The sequence below is a fragment of the Cebidichthys violaceus genome, unplaced genomic scaffold (assembly GCF_023349555.1).
Source record: "Cebidichthys violaceus isolate CVI_PGR_0920_01 unplaced genomic scaffold, fCebVio1.0.p SCAF_6, whole genome shotgun sequence".
In the NCBI taxonomy this organism is placed as follows: Eukaryota; Metazoa; Chordata; class Actinopteri; order Perciformes; family Stichaeidae; genus Cebidichthys; species Cebidichthys violaceus.
The window spans coordinates 16025859-16053069 of NW_027176816.1; the positions used below are offsets into that span (position 1 = coordinate 16025859).

The 27211-nt window shown below is 42.6% G+C and overlaps 4 protein-coding genes across 5 annotated transcripts; 2 read left to right on the top strand and 2 right to left on the bottom strand.

Annotated features, from left to right (window-relative positions):
* The first annotated feature begins 764 nt into the window (after positions 1-764).
* On the top strand, positions 765-2932 carry pdyn (prodynorphin). Its single transcript, XM_068733254.1, has 3 exons — positions 765-923; positions 1342-1478; positions 2130-2932. The coding sequence occupies exons 2-3, from the start codon at positions 1356-1358 to the stop codon at positions 2703-2705; spliced, it is 699 nt and encodes a 232-aa protein (XP_068589355.1). The 5' UTR covers positions 765-923; positions 1342-1355; the 3' UTR covers positions 2706-2932.
* A 975-nt stretch (positions 2933-3907) lies between these two features.
* On the bottom strand, positions 3908-11375 carry gmeb2 (glucocorticoid modulatory element binding protein 2). Its single transcript, XM_068733590.1, has 10 exons — positions 11037-11375; positions 9830-9986; positions 9616-9686; positions 9367-9491; positions 9107-9210; positions 7788-7945; positions 6861-6929; positions 6563-6700; positions 5218-5340; positions 3908-5101 (listed from the first exon to the last, which is right to left on the bottom strand). The coding sequence occupies exons 2-10, from the start codon at positions 9970-9972 to the stop codon at positions 4545-4547; spliced, it is 1488 nt and encodes a 495-aa protein (XP_068589691.1). The 5' UTR covers positions 9973-9986; positions 11037-11375; the 3' UTR covers positions 3908-4544.
* A 1468-nt stretch (positions 11376-12843) lies between these two features.
* Positions 12844-19593, top strand: tpk2 (thiamin pyrophosphokinase 2). 2 transcript variants are annotated; one of them, XM_068733026.1, is made up of 9 exons: positions 12844-13032; positions 13127-13368; positions 14971-15034; positions 15117-15247; positions 15387-15505; positions 17246-17378; positions 17479-17575; positions 17676-17754; positions 18821-19593. In XM_068733026.1, the coding sequence occupies exons 1-8, from the start codon at positions 12963-12965 to the stop codon at positions 17720-17722; spliced, it is 903 nt and encodes a 300-aa protein (XP_068589127.1). In that variant the 5' UTR covers positions 12844-12962; the 3' UTR covers positions 17723-17754; positions 18821-19593. The 2 variants fall into 2 exon arrangements, with proteins under 2 accessions (XP_068589127.1, XP_068589128.1); XM_068733027.1 differs by having other exon boundaries at positions 14974-15034.
* A 547-nt stretch (positions 19594-20140) lies between these two features.
* On the bottom strand, positions 20141-26504 carry LOC137889089 (rho-related GTP-binding protein RhoA-C-like). The gene is made up of 5 exons (XM_068732715.1): positions 26441-26504; positions 24026-24181; positions 23304-23424; positions 23080-23210; positions 20141-21982 (listed from the first exon to the last, which is right to left on the bottom strand). The coding sequence occupies exons 2-5, from the start codon at positions 24179-24181 to the stop codon at positions 21806-21808; spliced, it is 585 nt and encodes a 194-aa protein (XP_068588816.1). The 5' UTR covers positions 26441-26504; the 3' UTR covers positions 20141-21805.
* Positions 26505-27211: the final 707 nt, after the last annotated feature.

The following is a 27211-nucleotide window of genomic DNA, read 5'->3' on the forward strand; positions in this document are numbered from 1 at the left end:
GTCAAGTAGACCATAAAGCAGAGTAGGCTTTAGGGCGGGGCAACCTTTTGATAGGTTGCTACTACAGCGTTGTGCGGTCTTGGAGTTGTCCATGTTTTCGTCTTACAACTTTAACCCTTTCACTGTGTGTTTTCCCTTTGTCAAAGTTAATTGAAACATTTTGGTGGCCTAAAAATGTCAAAGGCTGCTTTCAGTTGTACTTAGCTCCGCCCTTGTGGTTGCAAAAACAAGATGGCGACGGCCAAAATGCTGACCTGTTTGTTAGCTGAAGTACAAAGTTAACAACTTTATATGGTGATAATGTCGTGTTGTGTTCAAAGCTTGTTCTACACTCAAATGGTCAAAACAGGTGTGAGCTGAAGGCCAGCAATGTCCAAACCAGTCCTTTTTCTTAAAATGTGGTTAAAATGACAGCAATGAATGAATGATCTCATTCATGGTGTTTATATCAAACAGGGTCTTCTATTTAATTATAAGTCTCTCCTGTAGGTTACTTTCTTTCAGTCTTACTGAAGAAGAGACAAAACTTTGTTCATTGATATTCATTGTGTGATTTTTTTCTTTTTTCAGCCCAGGTTTTTGATCGAGGCCCCCCGAGAGATGGAATGATGGTGGTGGTGATGATGCGCCGATGGGATGAACTGCGTTGCCGCTCCTATATACCTTCTCTGTGTGGGCGTTGTTTTCAAAAACCTCCCGAAGCGGGGAGGCGGTGGGCTTATTTACGCAGCTCATTCCCCTCCCATTGGTCCCTTATTAGAATGCTCTGATGCGCCGCGGTGACACGACCGAGTCTCCGGCGATAAAAAGCGAAGGCGACGAGCCGCGCAGGAGAAACACGAAGAGTTGGAGGGCGGACGTTTGATGGTAGATGCACCTCTGTGAGTCTTACTACGGCTGGAAGAATCTGTCCAACTCCTGAGGTACCGACTCCACACTTTTTTTTACTTTACTTTCTTTTCTGGTCTGAGTGAAGACACACTTCATGTTTCTATTTTTTTGTAACAAAGTGCTGACAGAAAGACTTGGCTCCGGTGCGCCATTACGCACTGCGCACAGGTCCACATGATCAATAACATCGTGTGTTTTAACGAGCTATTATCAAAGCTGACTCAATTAAGAGTGTTTCCAGGAAGCAAGCCATTTTCTTGAGTAATTACAAGTTAAGTTATGTCTACAGTCTGCGAGTCCTCAAAACCAAGCCGGTTCAATTCTGAGCCTTACCCAGACTCACTGCCTGTGTTCTTTTTTGTGCTCTGTGTGTGTGTGTGTGTGTGTGTGTGTGTGTGTGTGTGTGTGTGTGTGTGTGTGTGTGTGTGTGTGCGTCTTTGCGTGTGCCAGGGATCTGGTGAAGAATGGAGTGGTATGTCCTGGTGCTGATGCTGAGCTTGCCGCCCTCCATCCACGCAGATTGCTCCTCGCAGTGCGAGAAATGCGTGCAGCAGATCCTCGGCCCCGACGCCGCCTTCAACAGCCTGGTAAGACCGGAGACAACTTAACACGGAGCTCTTTTACCAGCGAGAGAGAGAGAGCGAGAGAGGGGGGGGGGACTGATGCTGTTTGGATAATTTATTGGGCTTTAGTTGCATTATTGTTTTTGTCAGTTTAATTTCGAAATGATAGGCAGCGGACGCCTACATTTTAATTGGGTTAACTTCGGACTTCTACTTAGTGATCCACGTTTAAACTTCCAAATTGTTGTATCTTCAACGAAACTTCGTTTACTTTATTTCTGTCTATTTCAATTTCCCAAATCCTAAAGTCAAAAATGCCAAATGTGTCAATGTGAATGAATGTATTGCCTCATAGGCTTAATATGGGTTGCGTAAAACCTTAGGTTTGGATCCTTCTTTGGACAAGCAGAGTGTGTGTTGTTAGCACTCAAGGGGACTTAAGGGTACTTAAGGAGAAATGCAAGGAGGAAATTGGGGTTCGGGTAGTGGTCTTAGTTTCTCAAACTGACAGCAAAACCTGTTATTCAGTAAAAAAAAGTGTAAAATGACTTTTAGCGCCACACATCTCCGTGTGTGTGTGTGTGTGTGTGTGTGTGTGTGTGTGTGTGTATATGTGTGTGTTTGTGCGCGCGCGCCGATATTGGTCTTACGCTCTTTTTCTCCTGTGTCCGACAGTCGTGCAGCGCCGAGTGTGAGGGGCAGCTGGAGAGCTGCGACCGGGTTCCGGGGCTGGCGGACTTCAGGCAGGACGAAGCGGCGGAGGAGGAGGAGAGCCAGCAGGCGGACCTGGTCAAGCGCTACGGCGGCTTCATCAAGAGGATCGACAAGAACAAGAACAAAATCTTCGCCTCTCCGTGGCGCGACAACTACGTCCTGAAGGCCGGGGCGCTGTCCAAGAAGTACGAGGACTTGCTGAAGAGGCTGGGGGAGAGGGACGCGGACGCGGACGCGCCGCCAGACGATGACGCGGACGACGCCGCGGAGGACCAGGCGCTCCGCGTTTACGTGAAGCGTTACGGCGGCTTTTTACGCAAATTCGGTCCCAAGTCAAAGAGGAGTAGCTCCGCGGAGACGGAGAGCCAAGAGCCCGAGGAGCTGCAGAAGCGCTACGGGGGCTTCATGAGGCGGATCCGACCAAAGTTGAACAACCTGAAGTGGGACAAGCGTTACGGAGGATTTCTGCGCCGCCACTTCAAAATATCTGTGCGCTCGGCCGAGGAGCCGTATTACTACGATGACTTGAGCCTATAGATGAACTCTTCAGGGCGTGAAAAACTACGAAGAACTTGTGCAGGTTCACTTGAAATGACACCATTTATCCAGAAAGTATCATATGCCTGCCTATATTGCTTACAGCCAGCTCGGTTGCCTTCTGTGTAAAAAGAATGATCATCTCTGTGTTGTTGGCATCATCGTCTGTCATTCAATAAATGATGCTTGTTTAATAAAACCATGAATAAAACCACTTTCCTGTTTGCCTAAAGACTCAAAAGGACTTGACTGATTTCAGCCCTCGCACCAAACTCCCTTCAGCATATTGGTCATTTTATTTTTGCATACCTGGAAGTGACTAGACTGTGTCTTGAATAAAATAACAATATATTAAGATACTCTTAAATTTGGCATACGTCATATTTAATATTTTATGTGTATTCTTCATTAAAGGTAGGCGTGTGACATTTTAGTAAAATAATGAGATGCCTACGTTTGTGCCAAATTTTCTCATAACTGACAAATGTTTTTTTTCTGAAGTGAGTTTGAAGATAAATAATAATAATAATAATAATAATACAGTTAAAACAGTACAAAATGTAAATGATCATAACACCAAAACATTTGGTAAGGAAGCTATTGGTTAAGCAAATACAAAGCTTAAAAACGAGATCCATATACCCGAAAACCAATATGGGTCGATTATTCACATTTTTCTACAGGTACTGTATGCTTCCTTTTTATTTACCTTTTTTTTCATAACGAAATATCCTGCAAAGCCAAAACAAAACGTTTTTGCCGTTTTCCCGTTATTGGCGTCCATCAATCCAAACCGTGTCAGTTCACGCGCTCCTTATTATTTTACCGTGATCCAAAAACAATCACATTATTGTACGCAAAGAATCCAAGAGGCACTTCTCAGGAGACCAAGAAGCTGACCAGAGGAACGACCGGGAGCCACTGGACGGTGGGACGGTTGCGCCATCTTGTGTCCAAACACAGACGCGTCAACCCGTGTGACTGATCCAGGACCCGGTTCACTGGTCCAGGTGCATCAGTGCCAAAGCACAATATAAACTGCAGAGCTGAAAGGCCTCAACGCGTCTCCTGCATTATTAGAACACTGCAGCCAAAGAGGACGTTACACAGAACTTATCTGATACACTTTATATGTATATTAATACAGCCTGATGGTCAACATCACTTTCCTCAACAGAAAAAAGAACATATTATTGAGAAACATTGGTCTCCTAATCTCCTCTTTTTAATCATCTCAGCACATTTACAATCTAGTAATAGTTGTCATGTGACCACAGCTGTGCTGTTCCATGACAACCGAGTAGTTTGAAGAAGACATCCGGGGAAAAGCTAGTAAGTTGACCTTGAGTTGGGATTTTCTTGTCAAATTTAGACTTTTTAAAAAAGCTCTAAAATGTACGATGCAGTTTTTCTCTGCCGGTTGGTCCCTAAAGAACACGTTCATATTTACTAGAAACAGTGAGACACAATTTGTTCTTGAAAACTGAGTGTTTATTATCAAACTAAACAACACTGTTTTTTACTCCAGCCTATATGGAATAAATCCCTACAGAAAGAGCCGTATCAAATATATTAGTTACCAATACATATTTACAGTCACATCACACACCGCTCACACCAGATGCCACGATATAAATCTAGGTATCTTGAAAATTGACGGACATCTACAAGGAAGGCTCGTGTGTTAAGTGACAAGTGAAGACCGTGCATGAGCTGATGTGAAAAAGTCAAATGTGGACGATCCCTCCATCCATCGCACGTTCAGTCCAGCGTCCAAAACATTGAAATGATGGTCGATAAGGAGCTGGGGGACTGGGGAGAGGACAGCTGTCCTCTGTCTCACTGCTGCTCCCCGTCCTCCTGCTCCGGCTGACTCTCCTCCTCGCCGTCTGCCTGGCCTTCCTCTTGAGACTCATCAGTGGCGGTCGTCGTGGCGTCCACCACGCTGATGCTGCCAACCGGCTGCTGCGTGGCAGCCAAGCTCTGCAGCGCGGCCTGCAGTGTCACCAGCTGGAACTGGGGGCCGACCACCTTGAAGCCGCCCTCCTGACCCGCCGCCGCGGACAGCACGGTCAGGTTGGAGGCGTCGGCCCCCAGCTCGGCCCCGGAGAGCGAGGAGGTCAGGAGGGTGTAGCCGCCCAGGTTGGCGCCGGCCGGGGCCCCCGCCATGGTCAGCACCTTGCCGAGCGGCAAGCCCGTCAGCTGGCTGAGCGGCAGCGTGATCTGGGTGGCGTTGACCGAGGCCGGGCCGGAGACGGCGCGGGTCAGCCGCGGGCGCTTGGGCGCCGGGGGGGCGGGGACCGGGGTGAGGGTCATCAGGACGTTGTTGAGGTGCTGGGATTTGCTCTTCAGCTCCTTGGCCCGCTTCCTGTGCTCGTCGCACTGCTGCTCCAGAGCTGCAGAGGGAGACAACACATCATCTGTATGCAGGGTCCACGTTTCTGCACAGCTGACACACAAAACACGACTCCATCCTGAATGCTAAGACTCTGTTCAGGACCCTTGTACTGACCGGCGAGGCTGCGAGTGTACTGCTCCCTGTAGCGGTCCATCTGGCTCTTGTGACTGGCCAGAACCTTCTTCACCAGGTCCAACATCCCGAAGTTCTGCACGATGTTGTTGAGCAAAACAGCATCTGAAAAAAACACAGCATGTGAAAGGGGATTTTACACATCAAGGTTTCCAGCTGTTACAGCAAAAAAGAAATATAAGGCCTTTAATGTCTCCAGAGGGAGCTGTGTGACGTCTGACATTTGAAACTTCTGTCTAAGAGACTTACAGTAAATGCTTTCAATCTCCATACGTACGAGACGAGTGACAAAAAACTCATGGTACCGACACACAGTAGAGGAAAAGAGTTTAAACTAATCACTTAACTCTAAATGAGTTGTGTTTGAGTTGGTAAATATTATGAGCAGTCACAGAAAAACGAATTCATGTGAAGCTGTTAGAGGGTGTGACAGACAGCGGTCAGGTTACAGCTGTCGAAGCGCAGACCGTTAAGCTGCAGCTGTAAACAGCTGTATTCACTACAAACCGATGTCTACAATGAGCCGCTTAATATAAAAAATTCTGTTTTGGTGTGAAGCGTATATTACACTCGCTTCCAAGCTCTCATCCGCTTGAACAAGCAGAGAAACGACCGTTACATTTTTGTTTCCTCTTTTGAGTTGGCTGACAACAAAACTTTAATCTCAACTGAAACAGCTGGGCATGACATTTAGAACTGTGACCACAAAGGCTTGCTTGTTTAGCCGTGTCTTTGGCGTCTAAACTGGTGTTCGTGCTTGAGACTGGAGGGAAAGCTCTGTTTCTAAAAGCCTCTCTGCATTCAGCTCTCAGCACGTTTGTAGCTTCCACCTGAGTCTCTGTGGTTTGGAGTTTCCTGTTTGCACTTTCAGACATCAGCGTTATTTTACCGTTTACCGATTGCTCTCAGGTTCCCTGCTGTTGCCTCTTCACATTAAAAGCGTTCCACCGTCCCACCCGGTCAAACGCTATCATTGCTAACGATTATAGGAAACGCAGCGTGTTTGTTCTCCAAGCCAGCACAGCTTGATTCTTCAGTGAAAACAGGTCCAACCACCCAGATACGGACATGAGCAGGTCCGTTTGAAATACTGCAGGGAGGAACGGTGCAAACAGAGAGCAGCGAGCTGTTGGATGAAGAGCTGCAGGCGACAGACTAACTGTAGTTCGTGACCAGCACACCTCCAACACACCGTCAAGTGTGGAGGCAGACCGCCTTCTGTCATAATGCCACTGCAGTTCCAGAGAAAAACAAGCGCAGGGTGGATTGGAGCTGGAATGTTTCCAAAAGCCCTGCTTCTGTGTTTCTGTGTGTGTGTGGTTCCAACCTTTGACCTGAAGTGGTGGGTCACACACTCTCTCCTGCAACCCCTTCAGCACCTCCTGCAGCTCCTTCTGGAAGTCCTCCACCACCTCCTCAAGCAGGCCAGCTTCCTTCACCGTGCGCCAGAATGCCACAGAGTCCTCTGGACACACACGCGCACACACGCACACACACACACACACACACACACACACACACACACACACACACACACACACACACACACACCATTAAGAATACAACGGTCCACTCCACCAGTCCATTCCACATGATGGTGAGTGTGTCTGCAGGTTGCTGATCACCTCCGATGGCTGTGACCCACTCTGATGTTTCCTCCGCCACGTCTGGAAACGAGACGACTGCTCCATTCACTGCAACACAAGCAGTACAACAACGCTCACTGAACCACATCCCCACACCGAGACTCTGACAGTGTGTCTACATCTGTTGCTGTACTCATTGTGGGCCACGGTGCATTACGGTCACATTTCACTAGTGTTGCCACTTTTGAAGCCCCTGGCCCTGTTCCTCAAACGTTGAGGACTTATCCAGAAGTGTAATCAGGCCGCTGGCGGTCAGGGAGGATTGACACGCAACAGGAGTTACAAAAGGTAACTCTGGTTCTGTGAATACCTGCTCACTCAGAACCTTTAAGGGCGAGAAGATTCTGAGCGGCCGGGTGTCGTCTACCAGGAATCCTACATGTCATGTATGTGACCGATATGAAACATGGACCTGGAGGCATATCCACCTTGTTTCATCCAGGAATTCGTAGAACCGGATTTAACTTCTGTTATCTTGAATAACTCTTAATTTGAAATGATTGGATGAGTGCTGATCATGTGATTAATGTAACGTGAGGTAGGTGTGTTGCTGTCATTACATTGGGTAAGATATTGATATTCAGTCTAGTTAGGTCTGGTAGGGTCCTGTTGTATTGCTACAGATGAAAATCAGCTGTAATGTGTCATCATCATCATCATCATCATCATCATCACTACAGGAGAAACATGTCTTTGTGTGAGGAAAACATGTAGAAACAGACCTGTGTTGGTGCGTGTTGATTGTGTTTTTTTTGACAGCGCTGTCAAACGACAGCAGTAGAAGAAGAATCTGATTCTGGATCAGCTGGCTTGTTGGCATTAAACACTGGAGCTGAGTGTTCAGGAGCAATGCGGTGACAACGGGGGAGAAACGAACAGTTGGCCGGCTGACGATGTGGAACTTACAATCGGCCGATGAGGGCGTGGCAGGAAGCAGCTCAGCGGGCTGATCCCCGCTGATGGACACTTTGGTTCCCACCAGGTCTATCTTCGTGCTACGGCACGTGTTGGAGCAGACCTTTGTGTGCTGATAGAAGTCCAGTTCACCCGAGTCCATGATCTTCCTGTGAAAGGAAATACGATGAAAGGCTTTTAATGGGCACAATGCACAACATCAGGACATCATGAACACAAGGAAGGAAGAGATGGAATGAAGTTATTTATGGAAATATGGATCTACTAAAATATAAAAGAAGTCATCTGTACAAACTCCTACAATGTTTGTTTGTCTCTGCCGTGAAATCCAAAACCATCAGCCTCCCTGAGCTTCCTTCAACACCATCCATCTCGGTCCAAAGCTGACAGATTGTCCCCATGTTCCATGCTAACATGTAAAACATGCTAATGGTACGCGAGCGTCCTGACCTTACAGTAGCTTAGCGTTTAGGTCAATGCTGAATGAACTTTAAATGTTTCATTTTACCAGTGGTGAGGATCAATCAGACATGTAAACAGCAGAGTTGTCTGAACAGTGACTTTGTTTAGATTACAACAAAGAGCCTCAAAGTCTTGGCACTGGTAAAATATATCAACATGGGTACGGAGCACTTAGATGCAGCCAGTGGTGGAAAAAAAAAAAAAAAAAAAAAATATATATATATATATATATATATATATATATATATATATATATATATATATATATATATATATATATATATATATATATATATATATATATATATATATATATATTATAGCAAATCTACGGTGCCAAACATTCCTGTCAAAAAGACCCAAATTAAAAAGGTTTCCAAAACAAAATAAAAATAACTATGTTATAAATATATAATAAAAGTATTAACAGCAAAAGGGTTTCAAAAGTAAAGGTACTCATTCTGACTGGTCCCTTTCACAGAGGGGAATTATCAATGCATTACCTACATCTTCAAAATCACATTGATTAACAAAAATTCAACCCATCTCTGCATTATTTATGAAAGCTTGGATTTGACCAAATTCCTACAATATTTCTGCAGAATGATCTCGTCTGGAGAACTTGTTTAAATGTTGCTAAACACCATAATAACTCAAAAGCGTCCAAAAGTCAATTGAGAGGTCCTGGACATCATCATGATCCGGTAATAAACTGGATTCACCCCGACATGTTTCCACGAAACTAAATGTCGGTTGTGTTGAGTAAAAAAAAAGAAGCCTTTGAGCTTTGCATCCCATATCACCAAACCAAGTAGAACTCCCTGCTGGTGTATGTGATGAGTCCAGACCTGAGCATGGTGCCGTTGAGACGGATAGCTCTCTTCCAGTCCTTCAGAGTGGATTTCCCCGCTAAGCACACAAACTCCTTTGGGCTGATGAGCTGCTCATTGAACTGATCAGAGAGACGAGAAAAGAAAAGGAAAAAAATAAACTACCATGAGCCATTGATGATCTCAAACTTCATCTGCATTTCCTTAAACGTGTTCGCAAATTTGCTTTTTTCCTCCTTCATTGCAGGCTCTGTTGTTTCCGAGGCGACGGCGCGTACCTGGACGCATTTCACGTTGATCCCGGGGCAGACGAACTTCTTCCACACCAGCGTGGCTTTGGCGTCTCCGCAGGTGATCGGGTAGAAGACGTCGGCCTCCACGTCCACCTCCTCGGTTAGCTTCACTGCAGAGACGGAGACCAAAAACATGATCAATTCTGATCATGCAAACTGAAGATGGACATTATTCTGTGCTTTGGATCACTGGAAAGACTGCATATAGTCACACAGCTTTGCGGGCCACGTTACCGATGACTGCCTCTTCCCTCGACAGAGAATCAGCTTCTGACTCCACCTGTGCCACCGTGAGGATGTCCTCCCTGAAAAACCCACACAGTGTTTATGAGTTATAATACCGCGAACTGGACAACAGGACAAGCTCCTCAACGACTCACATTCCGCTGTGTGTGTTTGTGTGTGCGCACGCAGATGACCACTAAGCAGCGTGTGTGAGGTACATTACCCTGGCTGAGGGGTCAGCTCTGCAGTCACCAGCACCGCCTTGTCCTCCTCCACCACAGAGGGGAGGTCCTCTCCCACCGTCTCCGGTATGGTGACGATCACGACCTCGCTCACGTCCTGCATGCTGACCTCCGACGAGGCCATGAGGACAGGGAGAGCTTCACACACCGAGTAAGACAGCAGAGAGAGAGAGAGAGAGAGAGAGAGAGAGAGAGAGAGAGGGAGAAAACATGAGGTATTAATATCATTTTTGTTATGGAACTGCAAAAAGTTGAGTAATTACAACAACAAAAAAGTATTCATTTTAACATTAAATCCAAAACTGGCTACAACTTAAATGCACTCTGGAAAGCAGTGGGCATCAATGTTCAACAGATATGAAATACAGGAAGTAGAGATGGGTCCATGTAAAACCTAGATCGCTCACAATAAGTCAATTGTGGTGAATTTCCATTATCAAAAATTCATTAAAACAGTTAGTTGTCTAGCTCACCATCATGTCGAGAAAGGAAAAATAGAGCCTTTAAAAAAATGTTTAAAAGTACAAGGCACCTTATCATTTAGAGTCAGGGGAAAAAATGCATGTCCTATGACACATATTTGTCTCCTAACAAAATGTTAGGTTAAGTGATTTTGAAGTACATTTTGGTGTACTCTTCAGACTTGAATAATACAACTGACGACCGAAACTAACGTTCAAAGACTTGAATGGACTTGTGGTTCACTCGCTCCTCGTCCTGTGACTCTCTCTGTTAAGGCGCGTGCTGGTTACTTTGATGTCAGATATGAGTCTGGCTGTGGTCGGTTGAGACGTCCTGACTGTCACGCTACACTACAGATACAGTGAACAACGGCGTGTCGTACATAAAGATGTCTCTAACTAATAAGAACTTTTGGTAATGGCAGGGTTTTTAAACTTCCACCATAGCCGATAGAACTAACGTTACGTGCGCTGGTCGTACATGACTGCATCACAGCTAACGTTAATGCTAGATAATAAAGTACACTTAGCTAAGCTACATCCCTGTTTAGCTAACTCGAACAGTGCAGAACATTACTGTGTGCAATTAACAGTGACAGTATCGCGAAGGTTACCGTTACATCAAAATCAAACTAAACTTGTAATTGAATTCTATATGTCGTGCCCTATTATTTAGCTAAGACCCAACAGGACCACATGCGCATTTGGGATATTGAATACATCTTACCTTTTGGTCTTAATAAAACAAATACAGTCGTTAGTTGGTGAATGTCGCCTCGTCTTATGGTGAAAAGATGAGGGGATGTGACTGTTAGCCCCCACCGGGTGGCTGCTAGCTAACGTTAGCTCCGTGTTAGCTAAAAGGAGAGTGCAGTGAATAGAGTCATAGCAGTTGTTTCCTTCATATTTCTAACACAACACTGCCGCGCAGTTCTTTCAGATGTTTGGGGAATACTCTTGCAATTCATTACATTGCATCCTCTCAAGACTACTCCATATTATTCCTTCTTCTTTGTGTTTATTTCAAGCAGATCGTAACAGCCTTTTTCTTCTTCATCTTCTCTGCAGTTTGATGGCAGCTAGCGTCAGTAGTTTTGCGCTACTGCCATCTTCTGGAGTCGGTTAACTCCTACAGCGTGTGTGTTCAGTGCCTTGTTTTCTTACCTTTTGAGTGTACTGATGTTAGTTCATAAAGTACATTTAATTCAATTTCAATGCAATAAGCTTTATTGGCACGACATTTGCCAGAGCCTAATTATGATTATGAAAGACAATGAATGAAACGAAAAATGAAGTGAATAACAGTATTAGTTAAAAGGATAAAATAGATAGAAAAAACAAGAATGGTGCTTCATTTCTTATCCCGCCAATACTTAATTTTGGTGTCCTCTCCCTCAGCAGGTCTGTAGTGCCCTCTCTCTGTGCCCTCTCACATTTAAACAATGGTTCATACAGCTGCTAAGGGACCACTTCTAAACCTCCAAGAACAGCTTTTGATGCAGATATATAAACTACACTGGCTTAATCTAGCTTTGGTCGAATTAGAGCTATAAATAGGTTTTCTTTTTTTAAAGAAATAAAGAGTTTGTCACATTTCAATTTGTCAGTGTCTTATAGAGTTTGTCACCGTTACATTTTCAATTCCAAGTTGGATTTTGTTTGTTATGGTATCTATGCTACTTGTTTCTTACAGGGAACATCTGTTTTCTCGTTATTATCTGCATGCAAAACAAATTGAAAGTATTGTTTCGTTCTGTCCATGTCTAATTGAATGGTATGGCACAGTGTACGTGTAGAGAGAAGAGGACGTTTGACTGCACCTTTAATACAGATGTGTGATTAATGTTTGTTTTGAGAAGTAGACAAATGTGGTTTAAAGTAGGATTTTTTTTATTTGACAAAAAAGCCCCACATGAGTTAAGGAAGTGATTACATCCATTTTCTGTCAATGAACCTATTACTATTGGGGTAACCAGTGGACGCATGGAGACGTTAAAAAAAAAAAAGGTAAACAAAGAGGACGGCTCACTTGTGTTCAGCCTGTCTTATTATATTTACACAGAAACATTAAGGGTTAAAGATGGAACAAAAAATAAACTTGAAGTCAGAGGATATTTATTTATTTATCCATCAAATATTTGATTTTGGCATCAAAAGTTTTGATAAAAACAAGTAAATAGATTATATGAAATTACCTCTCATCTTGTGAGGAAAGAGCCTGAAGACGTTCAAATCAGGGAGTACAAAGTATAAAATAAATACACACAATTATACATCTTACTTTTTGGAGTTTTCATGGTAACGTGATATGTTGCAGCAAAGTGCTGTCCCATTCATATTTACACCATTTCAAGCCCTCACAGTCTCTCACACTAAACCACTTATCAGGTGACGTCAATTAAGTCCTTGAGGGTTCAGGATTTAGGGTTTAGGGAGGACATTGGGATTTGGCCATTGAGACCTTAGGGGGGACACGGGCCCTGTAAAAAGTCACGAAGAAGAAGCAGACATGCGCAAAGCACTTTGAGAAAAAACATGGCGTTCAATAGTAGCTTGATTAGCATGGTGTGTGATTAGCAGTCGTCTCGTCCACCTAGTTTGTACACGTTTACTCTATCGGTACCTGAGAGGTGGTCAGTCAGCATTCTGTAAAATGGCTAACTCTGCCTGGTCCGAAAAAATACTCCAGCTCCTCCGCCGAATGAATAACTTTTATTTACCAGGTAAGTTACGAGTGACACGGAGTTAAAATAAAACACGCAGTCGACGGTGTGAAGGGTTGCTTGTAAAGTATCAACGTCCGACTTGTTCCCGCAGGCTCCTGTCGTTCTAAGTGCTGGAGGTTTGAGATAAACGAAGCAGAAGTGGGCTGGATTCATCCCCATGTAGCTTCACTGTTGACACGGTACCTGGAAGTGTTCAGTCCGCCACACGGGGGCGCTGTGTCGCTGTGTCGCAGCTTAGACTCGTACGAGAAGAGGTCCGAGGCTGTGGACGCGGTCCTGCAAACCTTGAGACAGGAGAGCTCCCTAACGTGTCTTAAAGGGTGGAGAGACGAGGTGAGGCACACACACACACACACACACACACACACACACACACACACACACACACACACACACACACACACACACACACACACACACACACACACACACACACACTGAAATCCACGTGACGCTGTGCCGCGGAAGAACAGGTAGTAAACAGTAGCAGCATGTAAAGAACATATTGGTGGTATAGCACAAATACACACAACATATTATTAAAGGAAAAGTGCGTACAAAATAATGGAATAATATATATAAAATAATGGAATAATGTGTGTGTGTGTGTGTGTGTGTATGTATATATATATATATGTATATATATATATATATATATGTATATATATATATATGTATATATATATATGTATATATATATATGTATATATATATATATATATATATATATATATATATATATATATATATATATATACATATACATATATATATATATATATATAATTCCATTATTTTTTACGCACTTTTCCATTAATTGATGGGCTATCTGTTCAGCGTGTCAAAATCTCAATTTAGTTGAAAATGGGATTTGGAATGAAATACCAAATTTAATCTGGATTTTTAACTAGTTAACTTTAAAGATATTATCGTGTCACTGAGGTCCACGACTTCAAGACCTTCTGTTCTACTATTGGTGAGAAAACATTTCTTAAGATTATGTGATTTATTCTCCCAAATAAAATTTAGAAATGTTCTAATAACTTCTGTGGCGGTTGTATCATTGACAACTAAAGATGAAGATGGACACACAGAGCGAGACAGGCCCTCTGCTTTAGAGAGGAGAACACCGTCGAGGACAGACAAATATAAAAAATGCTCTTGGTCCTTTTTGTAGTCTGTTTGAGAAATTTAAGGATTTTTATTCATAAATATCCTGAAATACAAAATCCGTTTTATTCCATAAAATATAAAATATTTATATTATTAGCATTATTGAAATAATAATAACAATTATTATTATTTATTATATTCATTGACAATTTGGTGACTAATGTAAACAAAAAAGGAGAAACAGGGCAACCCTGCCTGACCCCTGTATTAATTTGAAATTAATGAGAACCAAGCTTTTAATATCTTTGTAAAGCATGCGGGCAATGTTAACAAAGTTATTACCATAAGCCAAATGCTTTGAGAAACAGAAAAAGTAAGTTGTGATGGATTGTGTTAAAGGCCGTGCAAAAGTCTAAAAACACAATCAGAGCCAACATTGTATTGCAGAGCTAACAGTACATTTTCTGACAGAGAGGAGATGCGTTTTCCTTTACATTGTATGTATACAACAATGTCATTTCATTATGCTAAACTGTGAAGTGTATTTTATATGAAAGGGGACTTTTAAAAAAAAACAACACAAACCTCACATCAGATTGTTAAATCTGTACATGTGATTTTGGTAACTAATGGCTGAATTTCCATGAGATATGACATTTACAATGCAATTGCTTGTACTTTACTCCTGACCGTTTCTATTATCTCATACACTGGAATTAAACCTGGGACTGTAAAAATCCCCTCTTCATACCTCATTCGAAACAATAATACAAATGTAATCATTTGTATCGCAGTAATCCTGAAGCATTCCTTATCCTTCAGAAGTACAGCGTGATGCCAAAGTTCTCCGACCCTCCTTTGATGTGGATGGAAAGAGCAGCTACAAGTAAGTCGCGGCACACGCTGTGGCAGCTCCGTCTGTTTCCATCAGCATTAGAGCGTGAGCTCACTGTGACGCTAAACCACAGGTCTCTTTGGAGTGAAGCGGTATGGAGTCCATGTCAACGGCTACACCGTCAGCGACAGTGGGGAAGTCAACATGTGGCTGGCACGACGCTCCCTCACTAAGCAGACGTACCCCGGACTACTGGACAATGTGGTGAGCGCACGCTGTGACTGGCTGATGGTACATGCCAGCAATCAGGGATAGGAGTGGGAATTCAAAAACATTTTCAATTCAATATTTCCGATTTCCAAAAAAAAGAATCTATAAGGGTGATGTGTTGTGTCCTTTCAAGGCAGCAGGTGGTCTTGCTGCTGGTGTTGGCGTCAAAAACACTCTGGTCAAAGAATGTGAGGAGGAAGCGTGTATCCCAGCAGCCATTGCAGAGAAGGCTCGCCCAGTAACCAACGTGAGGTGAGTGTCTTGGAGTTAAAGGGTTGCTCCAGTGATTTGTTCTCAACAAGTCTGATGAACAGACTCATTCCGACAGTGATCGTATCTACTAATAAGTAGATCAATCTTCTTCCTCTGTGCCGTAGAGCTCCATTGTTGTCCAACAGCTTTTAATTATGGGACATGCTGTTGCACCGGGTGACATGTCAGGGGCTTAGTGATAGAGCGGGTCGTCCGTCAATCAGAGGATCGGTGGTTCGATCCCCATGTTACTGTGTCTGGGCTAGTCCTTGGCCTACGATGTGTGAATGGTTAGTTAGAGTCCTGATGGACATGTGGCACCTTGCATGGTAGCCTCTGCCATCAGTGAATGATGGACTAGAAAAGCGCTATTCAAGTACATTTACCATGTTCCTTCATTACAGTGAACACACACACTGTGGATTCATCCGCCGCTGAAAATAGTTCCCAACAATTGCCCTATTTCCTCCTGTTTGCGTAAGGTTTGATTAAAAACTACGGTGACCAGCGGATTTAGGAAATTGGAACTATATTTGATATATATTTATGAGTTGTTTTTTGTTATTTCAGTCTTCAGTAGGAATCAATGGGGCTTGGAACTGAGTGTCACAGATAGGAAGTCATAAAGTATTGAGAGCCGGACTAACAGTTGTTGGTTTGGGCCTGCACATGGGATTTGTTGAGAATCAGAAAAACATAGTGACACCAGACTTATGCTTGAAAATGTAATAAAAGTGGCGATACAATCAAAAATATAGTCTTGACTAAATCTACCTCAGTGCACTTTGGAACTTTTGTCAAGACGGTAAGAGTTTATCAGCAGTGGTAATGCCTCCAATACTACCGATCCGACATCACGTTGTCATATCATTTATCAGCTTATTTATGCTACACAGGAACAGCAACACTTGGCACTTGCTACCCTGATCTAGCTTCACATGAAATGGTACTACACGCCTGTTTAAACACTCTAGTGCACCCTATTTGTTCATTGATGATGCTACATTGTAGAACAACACATATGTGTGGAAATCAGCAGGATGAGAGCTAGTTGACGTTAGCTGTTAGCAGCCGGTGGGCAGCACAGTCCTGCCCTGGCTAAATAACGGAGCTAGCAGCTAACGTTAACGGAGGTCGCATTGAGTAACATTATGATGCGTTCAAGCTCTATTCAGTAAAATGAGCTCTGGGCGTAGGTCAATTTTAACGTTATCATGATGCGTTCAAACGTAATCTTGAGGGAGATGTTTTCACAGGAATAGATATTAGAGAGGGAATTATGAACTGATGAACTTTTTTTTGTTATTAACGCACTGATATCTGATTGGTACTCGGTAAGCAAGTTCATGTAACGGAATCGGTACCGGTAAGAAAATCAGTACCAACAAAGCAGGTTTCAAAATGTTAAAAAATAATTTTTTGGGGGAAATGTTTTATAAGAAAATAAGTTAATTTAACAGACCTCAAGGATACACAGAATGCATTTTGGTGAGAAACGTTTACATTAACACCACACAATGAAAAAAGGGGGTTCTGGGATTGATGGTCTATTGGGATGCACCAGAGGTTAGACTGGACCGTCCTCATGGGCAGTGTCCTTCTGTTCTACAAAGTAGAAGCGTTCACAAGTTCACACTTCACTTGAAGGGAGCATGAGCCTGTAACGAGCGCTCTCTCTAGCACGTGTGCTTAACGCCGCCCTTTGCGTTCCATAACTAACCACTTGAACGTATTTTCTAGCTACACCTACGAGGATGAGGACGGGGTGTTTGCAGAAAGTCAGTTTGTCTTCGATTTGGAACTTCCTCTGGAGTTCAAGCCCCGAGCAGGTGATGGAGAGGTCCAAGAGTTCTACCTACTGCCCATAGATAAGGTTGGTGTCGCTGACGTGTTCTGTGGGGTGATATTGAAAGCTCCAAGACTTAGATGCCACCCAAATACGTCTTGAATTCTGTCTCCTGTCCTGGTTTCAGGTGAAGGAACTGCTGGCCACTGATGACTTCAAACCCAACTGTGCCTTGGTGGTCTTGGACTTCCTCATCAGACACTCGTTTATTGAACCAGACACAGGTTTGTGGCTATCTTACAAAATGTCCACTGTTGAGATTAATTAAAAAATCATTTGACAACTTTTTTGAAACTTTTGTTGACTGTATACTTTTCATTGCAGATCCATGCTATCAGGAATTTGTGGCAGGACTCCATCAGACATTATAGAGAGCAGCTGAGGACTGAGCCCAGTGTCAGAGGTGAGGACGCATCACATTTCTTCTTTACATTTAACCCCGCTAACGGGGCTCGAACTCAGGGGGCCAAAAAAGTACGGATTGGGGAGGATGAAAAAAGATTTTAGGATGAATTTGGGATGAAAGTTGAAAGAGAAATACCCTGGTACGCAGTTCTTATTAAACCTCTTTGACAACATAAACACACAGCACTTACCACGGGCCTCTGACCTTTGACCTCACCGCAGCGGCAACAGGGAGTTCAACCCAAGTCAATGAAGTAAGCCTGCTAGTGGTAACGTTAACGTCACTAGCTAGATAACGGCAGACAGTACAGGCGAGTTGACCAGTCGGCAGCTTGTTGCATTTACAGCGAGTGAGCTGACGATAACGTTACGCTAACAATGCCGAGTCAAAACTCTGCAACGGCTCAAATCATCTCTCTAACGTTGAGCACTTATTTACTTTATTACTCCTCTTCATCCCCTCTGGGTAATAAGGCCGCAATGAGATCTCTCCATTGCATTTTGTTCTTTTTTTAAACCTTTTTAAAAAAAAAAATGTATTTAGCTTAGCTCATTGTTCAAAATAAAAAACCCCATTTAAATTATAAATGATATTAAATGATCAGTTTAACAGTGTTTTGGAGCAGGAGCTAAATGAAACCTGGTTGACATTTGAATGTTTAAATAACTTATAAAATGAATATATAATTTTATAAATAATATAATAAAATTATTAAAAGAAAAAAATAAGAGAATTATAATTCTATTTTCGGTTGCAATAAATTCTTCATCTAGATATTTAACTTTTACCAGACTTTAACTTTATGGGTGCCAGTTTGCTCCAGTTGTGCGTCCTCATGTGTGAAAGACAAATACAGTAAGCCTTTGTGTGATGTGGTCCTAATCTGATTCATGGCAAGATAGACAATATTGTCTTTTTTTGCTGTATGTATATGTGTAATACCCCATGCATGACATCGGTTATAAAAGGTCTGCCCCTCTCCCAGCGCAAATGACAAATTCTGCCTGTTTGTAGATCTTATTAAAGTCATTCTTTTCCTTCTTTACTTTGTCATCTTGTTCAGGTTCTGATTTTAGAAGCTCTACAGGCCGTCCACTGCGCTCCACTACGGCCAACCCGCTTGATTCTCCCTCACTGTGTACATCTACCGTTCAACACGGCTGTTTGCTGTCCCCGCTCCACAATGGTGGACCAAGACCCTCATTGTGATCACTCAGCAGAAACTCTACACATCCATCGTGACGGATCGAAAACTCGTCTGTTCAGACTGCACTTTGTCCAATAAATAATATTTTTTATAACAATAAAAAAGAAACTAGATGTAGCACTTTTTTTGCAGATCATGAAAACCCATTACTGCTTTTATTATCATTGTTATTCTACCATATCCACTGCTGCTGTTATTACTAGTTGTCGTAATTTTTCCATCATTATTCTGCTTACTACTCTCATTATGAGTAATTTATATCATATGCATTGAATGTGTTGTAGCTCTGTTATGTTCATTCTGTACACATGACATTCTGTCCATCCTGATAGAGGATCCTCCTCTGTTGCTCTCTCTGAGCTTTCTTCCTCTTTTCTCCATTAAAGAGTTCTTCCTGTTCTGATGTGAGGGTCCTGGACAGAGGATGTCACATGTGTACAGATTGTAAAGCCCTCTGAGGAAATTTGTGATTTGGGGTTATACAAAATAAATTGAATTGAATAGATCAGCATTTGATGAAGTTCATATACTTGCATGAGTCTTGCAAACGTTGGGTTGTACCCACATGGTTGAACACACTTGTAAGACTTTGGATAAAAGCACACGCTAAAATAAATCAATTTAGCTTATTTATGGCCTCCTCTGTAGCTTGTATTCGGGTTTTGGCTGTACTCGTCCTCTTCAGCCTCCCCTCATGTTTTTGTTGATTTTATCTTTAGTAGTTCTGTTTTGAATGTCAGCCATCATGGTGCTGCTAGCAGGAAAGGCCGGTTATCATCGGTTCATACTCCTCTTTCCTCAAGACGTTTTCAAGGCCCACAAAACTGAGTCATAGTTGGTCACTGTTAAAGCTGGGGCAGGCAACTTTAGAGAAACCGGCAAGAGTAGACAACATTTTTTAAGTATCAAACAGAAAAAGTCCTCGCCGCTCCCTATATGTCTCCCACCAAAGCCACTCTCCCAAAAAGAGAGGACGAGTTCACGAGAGAGAGCAGTGGACCGTATCAAACCACCTCGTGTCTCGATGCTGTGCAAGAAAACTCGTCAATTTATCTTAACAGGACAAAGTTTGGCTTAACAGCCGGCCTTTGTGAAGACCGATCCACCTGTGAGGACCGGACAAAGGCGTGATTCATGACAATAACAATAACTGAAATGAAGACAAAGCATGTGAGATTCTGGTCATTCTCAGTTACAATTTATTTCCTTTAGAATACATTAAAAAAGACGACTGGTGGAATGTGAGGATACAAAACAATATTCCTTTTACAAGTAAACAATCCTTTAGGAGTTGCTTGCATTTTGTATTTCAGACATTTTAGTTGTAAGCTGTGTGCAAATAATACAACATAAGCCAGTAGAATATCACATAGTTAAAATAACATACAACAGAAAAAGAAGCAGAAAAAGGATAGTTGTAGACATCACGAGTGAACACACGTCCGATAGCAGCCTGGCATTCAGCGACACCAGAACTTTCCAAATAAAAGCTGGTATTTAAATAATGGGAGTGTCCAATAACAGCTGGACAACAAATAACAGCTGGGTTAAAGCACTGAGGGTGGAGTTACTGTACTATTATGTCTCACATGCTTAAATTCAATATAATGTATCAGTACGACAGTCACGTCATAATCATAACAGAAAAACGGTTGCTTCCATGTTGCAGTTCTTTTATTGCTGTTAAGTTTCTGCCTCTGAAACTCTGCACTTCCTGTAAATGTTTCAAATTAAAAGCATACCGGTAACTGGAGGACATCCTATGACCTGCTGGAAGGTTTTCAATGTAAAATCTGTACATAAAGTGTAGCGTTTCATTGATGGTAGCTAAACAACAATAAGGGGGGAAAAAAACAGCAAAGTGACTGTAAATAATTAGTAACTGAAAACAGCATTTGTGTTGAAAAGAGAAACTCCAGCATGAAGCTAAGTGTAGTGATGGAAATGGTGCTGTAGAAATTATATAAAGACAATGGGGAAACATGGCGACGGTGGCGAGTTTGCATCAACAGTAAATTAAAACGGGAGCAGATCAGAAATCAGGGAGGCTTCCTACTAAAATTAGTAGTTACTGTTAGGTGGATAAAACCACCTTTTAACCCTTTAATACCCAACTGTATACAGTGCATCTGACCGTCCACGTCAATTTTCTGACTGAAAGTTGAGCTCAACTTAATCTAAATTTGTTAAGTATTACATTCATTAACAAGCTTGTACAAAACACTCAAACAGGTTGGTCTCAATACCGTCATGGACAATCAAAATCAGCTCTTTAAATGAATGGAATTCTGTATGAAAGACTACAGGTTCATAAAACGGAAACACGAGCCCTTCTAAAGTTCGGTTATGTTTCCCCATGGGAATGAAGGAGAAGGAAAGACAAAGCCCTGCAAGTCTCCCCACAGTTAGTTAGGCAGGCATGCATCTGGGGTGAACTGAGCCACCGGATCGCTCCCTGAACAGGTCTCAACCCTCAAACCATAGCGCTATGGGTTAGAACAGAAACCCTTCACACCCTCCCACTCTTTAAAAAAAGTATGAGTGAGAGCGATGTTCGCTTCTCTTAGCATTCTCTTAATAATGTCATGTCTAAAGAATCCTAAACACAAGATGACCGTATTTTCATTTGAAAGCTAAAAGCTATAACCTTGTATTAAATGTATATACTCCCTTTTCCCATTGCATTCAACCTTCCTTCTTACCCCTTAAGCCTGGGTTGACTTTTCTCCCGTTCAATTGTGCCCACCTTGGTGACGAGGCAGACACGGAGGAGGGATGTTTATTTATTTTTTTGGCCTGGTTTGTTTCTCCCTCCCCTCCCGATCCTGTGTGACCGACACTCTATAGCAGGAGGCAGCGGTTCCTGGAGCTGCCTCGCCTCTTGGCCTGCAGCGCCGCCCTGGTGGCCATCTCAAACACCTCACGCACGCCGTCCTTCGTCTTGGCCGAGCACTCCAGGTAACCAAAGGCATTGATCCGGTGAGCCATGTCCCTCGCCTCGTCTAACTTCACTGGCTCCTGTTTGGATGAACCAAAATCATGAAGGGGTATCATCCACTTTTAGGAAACAGGACATCATTTATAAAGTAATGTAGATCGTTCTTCTAAGTGTCTAACGACATAGAGAGGACCTTACAGAGAAATGAACCGTTCCGTTACCTTTCGCTTTCTGTTATTGCGTCGAACCAAGTCTCTCACAGAGACTATTAAAAAAAAAAATGCATGAACAGTTTCACGCTTGATAAACGACCCGAAGTGTTTAAATAGTAAGGTTTCAGTGAAGATGCACGTGTTTGGAAAGTCGTGAGCATACAACCGGATAAATGAGACTTGGATTATATAATACGGATTGTGTGAGAGTTTTGAAATGGATGTTTTGATATAGTTTTGCTGTTATTAAACAGTTACTTCAATTCATCAAGACTTCTATTTTTTGCTTCGTGTAGGCATGCGAGAAAAAAAGTTTTCTTGGAGGGAGCAATAAACGTCATTCAGAGCATTAATGCAGCAGCGAACAACTGCAGTATATGTAAGATATAGTGGAGTAATGTCTACCTGAGCAAGAATTGTTCTCCCTCAAGTTTCTCTGTGCTTCGGCTGTACATGTGAGCCGCCACTCTAACCGTCATATGAGTATGAAGGCTACAGCTGATGACGGCGTCGTCACTGAAGCGTAGCGCCCACTCTCCTGTTCCCCCTTCAGGTACACACTGTAAGCCCTGTCGGTACATTTGTCACTGTTTATACTGTTAGCGCTGTTAGCACCAAGCTACCGGCTCAGACGTCACCATGTTGAGAGCCAATCAAAACGCTCCTACTCTCGTTTTATGCACCCGTCAAGAATTCAAGGTAAACAGCTGGGAGTAATTGATAAACAAATGGACATTTTTGGGGGTGTTCCTTTAAGTGTACGCTATATTTAGAATATTTTCACCACTTTACCTTGCAGTTAGACAGCTTTTCTGATGGGGATCTGAAGCCGTTCAAAGTCATGCTTCGTACGTAACGTGACGTTGTTTTACGGACTGTGGCTCGTGTGAGTTTTGCGTTAACTCGGCGAGCTTGAAACCCACAGCAGCTTAAGAGCGGCTCCGTGAAGAAGCCGCCTCACTGACCTGTTTCATCTTAGCCAGCTCCCGACGCGTGTGCTCGTCATTTCGCAGGTCTTTCTTGTTTCCCACAAGAATAATGGGCACGTTGGGGCAGAAGTGCTTGACCTCGGGAGTCCACTTCTCTGGAATATTCTCTGCATCAGGCACAAGGTGTACATGTTGAACATGGAGCGGGATGCCAACAGAATGTTTAAGAAAAACTGACGACGACAAAGAAGAAGCCTCACCCAAACTGTCAGGGCTGTCGATGGAGAAACACATGAGGATGACATCTGTGTCTGGGTAGGAGAGAGGCCTCAGGCGGTCGTAGTCCTCCTGACCAGCTGTGTCCCAAAGAGCCAGCTCCACCTACAGCAGGACGAGATAATAGGACGTGTCACTCACTAGGTTTTGACATCTTGAAAGGGAGCAAGTCACGACAGACACTGCTGATTTGCATCGAGAGGCATGGCTTCTATATATTATGCAAACATGTACAGGAAAACTCAAAAGTCCTTTGTAAACGTGTGGGGAAAAAACTCCATTCAAGTTTGTGAATGATCAGAAAAGATTTGTAATTGTAGAAAAAACACAAAAAAACCACAAAAAAAAGTTAGATCAACGGTGAGTTTAAACAAAGACAGAAAGTAAATGTCTTCACGGTGACCAATAACTCAACGTTCATATGGAATGTGAATATTATGTTAAAGGAATAGTTCAATCCTTTGGAAAATACACATATTCTCTTTCTTTGTGAGAGTGAGATGTTCAGATGGATCTCAGAGCTAGAGCTAGGACCTGGTTAGCCTAGCTTAGCAGAAAGACTGGAAGCAGGGGGAAACTGCTAGCCTGGCTCTGTCCAGTTAACCCTGCCAACACCTCTGGTATTTGGCTTACTATATGAAATCCTCTATACTGTAAATAGGAAGAAAAAAAAAACCAGCATTTGCCAGTATAATAAACAGCTTACCTGTTTACTGTCCACCTCAATATCTGCCACATAGTTTTCAAACACTGTGGGCACATAAACCTCGGGGAACTGATCTTTGCTGAACACAATGAGGAGACAGGTTTTGCCACAGGCGCCATCACCGACTATCACGAGCTTCTTTCTGATCGCAGCCATCTGAGAGAACAGAGCAAAGACATGAACACGCATACAGGATCAGGGATGTTTACAGGAGAGAGTCAGAGATTTAAAAAAAACAACAACAACACGGTAACTTTTATAAAAACTTATATTGGACAGTGGTATGAACAGTTTGGTCATGGGAAAATGAAGAAAACTGTTGAGCCATAGAATGTGAAGAGGCTCAACAGGAAGTGCTGGGGTGCGTTAAATATGGAAATATTTGTGCACCGGTCTGCAATGAATGAAGCATGTTCTTCTGACCGTTCAAGTTGATCATAATCAAATCTGCTATGTTTTAGCACAGCTTAATTAAATCCCTCCTTCATGCTCATTCCTGATCCTGAAAGCTGATCGAGTTCAGCTGCAATGTTTCATCACAATTTACTGTTTAGACAAGTCAAGCGACCAAGCAGTGTGAACTGCTAAGCTTCCTGCTCTGCTCTTTGGCAACAGTGGCGTTGCTGTTTCCTATCTTCTCACTCTAACATTCAGAAAAACCCAGCCCTGCATCAACACAACGTTTGAACTACGGATCCATGACTTTGTATGTTCATCGGACACCAGACCATTGCACGGCAGCTTATAAGACTATATGCAAATATTGAATAATTCTAGAAAGGGAGCATGGTGACAATCAAGCTATCTTCCTCCTTTTGTGGCAATTGAAGATGTAGAATTATTACAAGGTTCACGTTACAAAAGTAATCTACCGAGAACGTTCGCTTGCATGTACTTCATTGGGAAACCAATGCTTTGCTGGGTGATGGTGCACCCAGAAACTGAGCCAGGTTAGACTCTTTAGTGTCTTTTAGCTAGAGACCTCCTCATTGAAATGAGTGAGGGGGCTTCACTTTTACACGCAGTACTGTTGTCGGTCTGAACATAGCCCACATCACCCAGTAAAGCTCAAGTTGACAACAGTTCCACTCACAGAAAAACAAAAACAAATCTTCTTCGCTCCCCAAATGTGCAAACCTTGACTACTGACCGTCGACCGCTTCCTCTGTCTAATGTATATGATGTGCTCGGATCGGAGCGTGACGTAAACTCCATTAGAAACATGTCACTTTACATTCTGAGACACAGCCGTGTTGCACTTAGACTCTTTAGACAAGAGATAAACGTGACCTACTTGTAGCTCTTCAAGAAAAGTCCACAGCATTCATCCCGTTAGAAAATGTAATATCTGGCATATATTTAATGGCACATCAATCCGATATTTCCCTCTTGACCAAACTGTTAGACTGAACACTATTGGTTTGTTTTTTCTTCTATTATTCTGGCATAAACAATACAGGTGTAACTGGTCTAACACGCTGAAACACAGGACTTGTTTTTCAGCGTGGCAACAAAACACTACATCAGTGCTGTCAATGCTTGAGCCAGTAGTGCATATAGTTTGGGTTGTTGTTACCAATAGTCACTTCTCTGAACAAACTGTGACAATAAACCAGAGTACAACATGACTACAAACAAAAACAATCTTACTCTGTTTACCAAAAATGACCTAAATCAACATATCTTGGTGATTTGACGTTAACATGCATTAACCTCTTAATTGAACTGCCTACTGAAACTAGGCTGTGGTCACTATTTTTAATCCAAATCAGGTGAATGTGGACTATATGCCTTCACTGAAACGTCACCGTTGGGCCTGAATACAATTCAGTTAAACCAACTATAGTTTGTTAGTGGATGGATCTCCTTATCCTCATTCTGATGACAGAAAGACTCTATAACACCACCTTTATGAACTATTAACCCGCTTTAGAGAGTGTAACACACAAACAGGGTACCGTCCTAGGAAAGCGTTCAAGCGTCTGACGTCTCTGTAGAAATTGGCAAGTTTTCGTTGCGTTATAACTTAACTTCCTCACTGCTATTTAACGTTACCTCTTAATGTAAAGGGATATTGTATCTGTCAACTCAACCGCTGGTGAATTGCGTCACGTTACAGATAACTTGCAATCCTCATGTAACCTTAATCTACGTTAATATTCTTATTTGGCCTATATTTGTCACCGAAAATGTGGAGTATCGGCTAACTTCTAGCTAGCAGCAGTTTCCATTCCATCTAAGGAGGCTAACTGTTAGCTTGCTAACTTTGCTGAGTTTTCCTGGACAACTGGCCTCTTGTCAAAGTGGACAGCTCACATTTTGAGAGCGCTCTATATTGCTTGGTTCTAACACCTACCCTGACATACAAAGCAACTAAGCAGAGAGCTGTTGTGAGGAGTTTAGACGCAGTTTTACCGTATTATTGGATATCCTCGCCTTTCTTTAGTTTTCCTGTCGGACCTATCAGTCCCGCCCCCAGTGCCACGAAGATTACGCCCGCCCACACCACATACTTTAAGCCAATGGGACACGGTGGAATAATAAGTGAATAGTAATTTAACCAACCAGCGAATGCATGTATAAAATGCCGAGTTTAGTTTGATAGTTTTACCCTATATAAAGTTATGTGAGCCCCGTTTTGCCTCGGAGTGATGTTTCGCCGTGCCGCCAGAGTTGGCTTAACGCGAGTAGTCTGTGGAAGTGGACGTAATAGAAAGCCCAATATTATTGTATGGAGACGGACACAATTTAAAAGTTCCTGAGTGATTATTTCACCATACAGATCACATACATTTAGCAAGAAACATATGATACCAGGTTTCCTAACAATAAGTCAAAAGCTACATTAAAAAAGTAGAGAAAACAAGTAAGATATAAGTGTAGACATACAATATCTAAATAAATGCATTAAAAGCAAAACAACTAAAATCAAGTGAAGATAATATACAGCAACAACAGCAAATAAAAGTGAAAAAGTGTCTGTTCATTTAAAAAACAAATTAATACAGGGGTTGAATACAACAAAATGCATTTAGGCATCTAACCAGAAGTGCAAAAAGCAGTGAAGTGCAGAGTTATGAACAGAATATATGCAGAATAAAATATAGAATAAGAGTGTGGACTAAACAGCTATAGCTTCAATATAAGTTATTCATTTTGCTAAGACTCCTGAAAGATGAGGACCAT

Excerpts from the sequence above, each read along its gene's own strand:
- gmeb2 (XM_068733590.1), bottom strand. The coding sequence starts at position 9,972 with ATGGCCTCGTCGGAGGTCAGCATGCAGGACGTGAGCGAGGTCGTGATC. Across the intron at positions 7,946-9,106 it reads CTCAACGGCACCATGCTCAG|GAAGATCATGGACTCGGGTG; the intron begins GTCTGGACTCAT and ends TTCCTTTCACAG. Across the intron at positions 5,102-5,217 it reads GTACACTCGCAGCCTCGCCG|CTCTGGAGCAGCAGTGCGAC; the intron begins GTCAGTACAAGG and ends CTCCCTCTGCAG.
- pdyn (XM_068733254.1), top strand. The coding sequence starts at position 1,356 with ATGGAGTGGTATGTCCTGGTGCTGATGCTGAGCTTGCCGCCCTCCATC. Across the intron at positions 1,479-2,129 it reads ACGCCGCCTTCAACAGCCTG|TCGTGCAGCGCCGAGTGTGA; the intron begins GTAAGACCGGAG and ends TGTGTCCGACAG.
- tpk2 (XM_068733026.1), top strand. The coding sequence starts at position 12,963 with ATGGCTAACTCTGCCTGGTCCGAAAAAATACTCCAGCTCCTCCGCCGA. Across the intron at positions 15,506-17,245 it reads CGCCCAGTAACCAACGTGAG|CTACACCTACGAGGATGAGG; the intron begins GTGAGTGTCTTG and ends CGTATTTTCTAG. Across the intron at positions 17,379-17,478 it reads ACCTACTGCCCATAGATAAG|GTGAAGGAACTGCTGGCCAC; the intron begins GTTGGTGTCGCT and ends TCCTGGTTTCAG.
- LOC137889089 (XM_068732715.1), bottom strand. The coding sequence starts at position 24,181 with ATGGCTGCGATCAGAAAGAAGCTCGTGATAGTCGGTGATGGCGCCTGT. Across the intron at positions 23,425-24,025 it reads TTGAGGTGGACAGTAAACAG|GTGGAGCTGGCTCTTTGGGA; the intron begins GTAAGCTGTTTA and ends GTCCTGCTGTAG. Across the intron at positions 21,983-23,079 it reads AGCTGGCTAAGATGAAACAG|GAGCCAGTGAAGTTAGACGA; the intron begins GTCAGTGAGGCG and ends TCATCCAAACAG.